The sequence below is a fragment of the Lissotriton vulgaris genome, unplaced genomic scaffold (genome assembly GCF_964263255.1).
Source record: "Lissotriton vulgaris unplaced genomic scaffold, aLisVul1.2 SCAFFOLD_831, whole genome shotgun sequence".
In the NCBI taxonomy this organism is placed as follows: Eukaryota; Metazoa; Chordata; class Amphibia; order Caudata; family Salamandridae; genus Lissotriton; species Lissotriton vulgaris.
The window spans coordinates 704,553-710,050 of record NW_028244772.1 but is presented as its reverse complement, the minus strand read 5'-3'; the positions used below and the strand labels follow the sequence as shown (position 1 = coordinate 710,050).

At 40.6% G+C, this 5,498-nt stretch overlaps 1 protein-coding gene across 1 annotated transcript; it reads left to right on the top strand.

The window, feature by feature from the left end:
- Positions 1-272: 272 nt before the first annotated feature.
- LOC147666753 (uncharacterized) lies at positions 273-3,340 on the top strand. Its single transcript, XM_086948907.1, is given in 2 exon segments — positions 273-1,398; positions 1,401-3,340. Coding segments are annotated over 2 exon segments (3,066 nt in total).
- The last annotated feature ends 2,158 nt before the right edge of the window (positions 3,341-5,498 follow it).

Here is a 5,498-nt window from a genome sequence, read left to right as displayed (position 1 = left end):
AACAAAACAAGAAAAGACCTGAGCAACATAAAGTTGAAACAACAGCCAACAACCACTGAAGAACCACCACCTGTCCCAGCAAGACCTGTCTGGATTCCAAAAGTCGGGGATCTAGTCAGGGAGAAGATCGCGGTAAAGAAGGAATTTGGGCCTTCTTACCGAAAAGCAGTTCCTGTCTTGTCTGTCAACGGGACAAGATCAGTTGTACTACCGCCACTTGCTGGTAAAAAGGAGAACCGAGTTGTATCCATCGACCTGGTAAAACCACAATCATGTGGCCGATAACAAACAGTAGGCCAAGTGGACTCCCAATGAGTAGCAGAACACCAAGGTTTTCTACCAGTACAGAGGTCCTATCAAAGAGGCTCATCACATTCGAAACGCCTACAGAAGAACAACAAGGACTATGCAACAATGCAATGGAACTTAGACCTCTGAAAACCCAAATAAAAACATTTAGCATAGACACACCAATCTATAATGAAGTACCAAGTGAAAATGCAAGAAACAGAAATCCTGAAGCAATTGGAACAATTGACAGAACTCCATCCGGCTACTTCATAAACTTCGATGATTCCTCTGAAGGCTTCAGTGAATCAAAGACACAGCCATCATCAGAAACCTTTAAAGACAAAGCTAAAGAACTTTTGAAACAACTGAAAGAAACGTATCTGATTTCCCCATGGATTGAATTTTGGGTGGGTTTTGGTGCATTTAGCCTCATACTTTGGCTCATCATGGTACTTACTTTGGGACGCTTCATTGAGGGAAAATATGCTAAAATGGACACAGCAAGTCAGAAAATCAACTTGATCCTCAAACCACACACATCTTCACACGTCGAGAAAAGAGAACTTTCTTCAGCCAACTTCACAGCCAATCCTATACCGGGTGGGGTAGCATGGGACAACACTGACTATGAAATTTATGGTCCGGTCGAGATCCTGAAATATCCACACCAAATTAAGATCTCCTTGAGTGACTTTGTGAAACCGAGCTCATTTGCTGATGATTGGGACTTCGAAAGCATTAATAATATGATGTCTGACTTAGTAATGTCTGCTAAATTTACCAAACATGATTATTTGCAGGGTTCTACAAATTATGATAGTATGTATTGCTATAACCACTATGGTAACCATTTTCTACATAGATCTGCACAACCTAGAAATGTTTTAAATTATAATCAATGGGAACATTGTGCTACACCTCCAAAAGGGAGCTCAAGAACCGTTTATGACAAATATTCATACTTTTCAGGTTTTAACACAAGCAATGCTGAAACATTTTATTTTAAATTGTCAAACAAGACAGGGACAAAGACCATGATAACCAACACAACATTGATATATTCAGATTCATTCTTCGAACAAATGAATACTTTTGGTTTTGATTATTGGGACAAAATGTTGAATTGAAAAGTGTTTGGGGTACAAAAGAATGGCAAGTACAGGGTATAGAATCACTATTTAGAGCCTGCATGATCCCAGAACAAATGATATTTTTAAATGATACTATTCAACAAACCACCTGTCTTGGCTTAGCCAAAATCAAAGACCTAAATAAACCGTCTATTCCAAAGCCAACAATGTTTAGCAATAGCTCTGATACAGATGAAGAGATAGACTTAAACCATATATTAAACCAAAACAGAACACATCCTGATTGGAAACAATGGTTGATCTGGCCCACAGATACTAATAACTGTCAAGACAGATTCCTGAATAAAACACAGGGGTTCAAAATGACCAGGCCAGACCCTAGATATCCCCAAAGACATCACCCAGGGATAATAACCACCTACAGTGTGGGCAAATTGTGCCTTCAATGGCTTCAAACTTCCACACTGGCAGAAATTAAGCAACACCTAACTTTACTTACTGATGGTGCTGACTTGCGTGATTTCATAATGGGACCACGCAAACAGCGTCAACAGCGTTTCATAGCAGCCTCTGTATATGCAGCATACAATGAGGCCTGGAAGGTTACTCAAATTGAAACAGCAGAGAGAATACGGGAAATTGACCGTATTAATTTGGAAAAATCACTTTCTGTAGTGGACAATGGGTTAATGACTCTGTCCTCCAGAATTTTTTCTTTGGACAGCATTGTGTCTTCAGCAATCGACATATTATCGCAGGACTTACTGTTGCTACAACACGGTCAGTCGCAATTGCGTTCTATTGTACAGCTTGGCTGGACGTTACAAAATCTGCGTTCAGGCTATGTGCCTTGGCGTTTAATCAACACAACGTCACTATTCCAAATCTTTAACCTTACTGATAGACAAATCAGTATGGCACAAAAGGGTGCTGATTATACAATCTTGAGCAATGAAAAACTCGAAAGATTACTAGTGACAATGTCAGAACGACCTGTCAGTGAATGGATAATACATGGAATCATAAATATTCCAATCTCAACCTTCAGGTTTCAATACTGCCAAAAATATATACAGGCTGGCATGTACGAGAAATTGGGAAAGGGGTACATTAAAACAACATGGAACCTGCCCTATTCACATGCATGTGTCAGTAATAAAGGACAGAAAGTGTTTCTTAGTGGCCATAATTGTGCGATGTCACTAAGCGGCACGCTTCTGTGTAACGGAATTAGTTTGCATGGAGCCTGTGAAGGGAATTCATACAACCTTTCATGTCACCAGCAAGGCACACCTGCAACAGAGGTAGAACCATTCTTTCAAAGACTCTATAATGGGAGTTACATTCTAATTGTAGATCGCAGATGTTGTAGTCTTATGCCCGGGACTCCTTATCTCGTAACTACGACTGCGAAGGTCAAGTGCTGTGGACGCTCATTGTTCCCCAGCTCCTTTCCAGACAGGGAGGCAAGGGCTTGGCCCAATTTGAAAATTACTTCTATTCGAATAGATACTTTAAGCAGAATGAAAACAGTGCTTCTTCAGACGCCTACAAGGCTCACGTCATCAAAAGAAACGTATGATCTACAAGTCGCAAGGACGACTGCAGAGATACATTCATTGTTATCAACTAATTCCCCCATACATTTCGCGGAAATCCTTAATGAAATCTTAAATATTTCTGATACCACTGGGGTCTCAAAGGTATTTAAGACAGTATTTTCGATGGCATTAACACCATTCAAAGCCATACTGGGTATTTTTCCAGATTTCGTCCATTCGATTTTTGGCGGACTTCCCCTGATCCTGGGACTAATTGCAGGAATCCTATTCTTAGTCCTTATTTTTCGTTATGGCAACCCATGTCACAGACAAAACTCTTGCGACAAGGGAAGAAACAATCCTAGCCATTGGATACCGGGACCGGATATCAAAAATCCTGGGACTCTCCCGGCTTAGAGACCTGAACATGACTTGGTTTCTATCATTTCGACCAATGTGGCAAAGATGCGCTTTACCTGTATTAAGGTGTCTGCTATGCGGAGAAGAATGCGTGTTAGACACCTGTCTGACGCTACAATCGGATGCGCCAATGGATGCAGAAACATTGTTGAGCCCAATAAAGGTTCATGCTTTGTGCTGCCCTCAAAGGCTACCAATCCTGATGACGGCATTCGTGGAAGCTTCACCACTACGATTGATGGGTAGTGAAGTTCAAGATGAAAGCAGCATCGATCAGGTACGACCTTCTGTCAGCAATGCGAATCAGAATGTCAATGGAGACAATCATGCGCACGAATGCATGATTACACCTATTTCCGAGTTAGTGGAACTTTCCCAGGAAACTGTTGACAGTTTTTTCGAAAGCCTAAACGATATGATGTTCTCACCAGAGCAGAAATAGAGACTTTTGAGCAAACTCGCACACGGCGTTCCCTGAATTCGGCCTTCAACTTAAAAAAAATAAAGTCACATGAACTATTTTCACTCCAGTTCACGGACAGCAACTCTTTCAGCAGCCCCAAATTATTTTTTCAATTTTTTGGGACACTTATCTTCTGCTTAAAGTAAGAAACTATTCCTAGAGAACTAAGATTTCTATTTTTAGATACTTTATAGACATTAGCTGCCCGCTGGTATGTTCATAAATATTTTATTCTGTGATGGAATGGTCTCGAACTTTTTTTCTGTATTAAGAGCCAGTTCATGTGTAATTTCTCATATACCAAATAGCAATAATGTATACAAATGCGTGATTACTTTAGCATTTATTCACAGCTTAAGTGCATACAATACATATGACTGCAATTTTTCCGTATATTTGAAAATTTCAAAATGCATTTATGTATTTTGGGGTGGTAAGGTATACACTATACTCTATAGTAAGTTGTACTATGTTATACTATGCATAGATTAGTAAATATGACCATAGTTAGCGTGGAGTGGGTGTGATGTATTCCTATAGGTTCTGAATCGATCCCCCTATTCCTGACCCTATTCTGGTTAAACTAACCAACAAGTTAACTAGCAGTCAGCCCATGAGGCGGAAAACCCCCCTGATGCAGATACCGTTATCTGACGCAGTCACACTACGGCACAGGAACGTGTTATCTGATTAGGTCATAACGCTTGCGATCTAATTAGACAAGCGATATTCCTCCAGCCCCTGATAAGGCATACGGAGTTCTCATAACAAATCAAACCTATGACAACCTGGAAAAACCGTGCGGCCATTGTTTTGATTTCACAGAGAACTTCAGCAAAAGAATGTGCTAACGAGCAAGTCGTCTGACATCCTTATTGACGTATCTATGTCCATCCTTACGTCAATCTCGGCACCTTAAAGGTATAAATATTACCGATCTTGCCCTATGCAAACACACGCGTGGTGACGAGACGGAGCAGCCATACTTGCCGAAGCCCAGAGCAGAGCAGACCCCGCTGGCAGCAGCCCCGCCTTCCTGACGCGCTGAGAACGAGAAGCTGCTTTCTCCTGCCGAGAAACCCAGCACCGGCGCTTCCGGGTAGCCCTCGCAGGCAGCCTGGAATATCGAGACCAGAGAAAGAGATACCATTCCTCATTCATCCTAACTTCCAGGTACAGAACTGAATAACCCCTCACAGAGAATTCTTTAGTTATTCACTTGGCAAAAACAAACTTAACTTAAACTGTAACTTTCTATTCCCGCCCACGCATTAGACTTAGGTCAGGTACACGGGGTAGGCGTATTTAGAAACACCAGTTGAGTACGTTTAGTCAAATGTATATGTGTATGTAATATATTTTATTCATTTTAAGCATCTTATGGCTCAGAAACCATATCAATGTTTTTACAGTATTATTTTATACTTCTGCTTTTAATGTATGCACTCTACTTAACTTTAAGTATTGCAATAATATTGATCCATTTCTCATGTATGAGAAAAGAGACTGATCAATAAATAACACCTTTTTATTGAACACGACCGTCTCTTCCTTTTCTCTACAATCTGATGAGACTAAGAATGCACGTACTGACTGAGTAAAATAAATTGCCTTTTGTTCACACGACTCTCGAGATTTACTCTTGATTAGGGGAGAGCAAAGTTGTCATGTTCTATGGTTGCCAGAAACTAA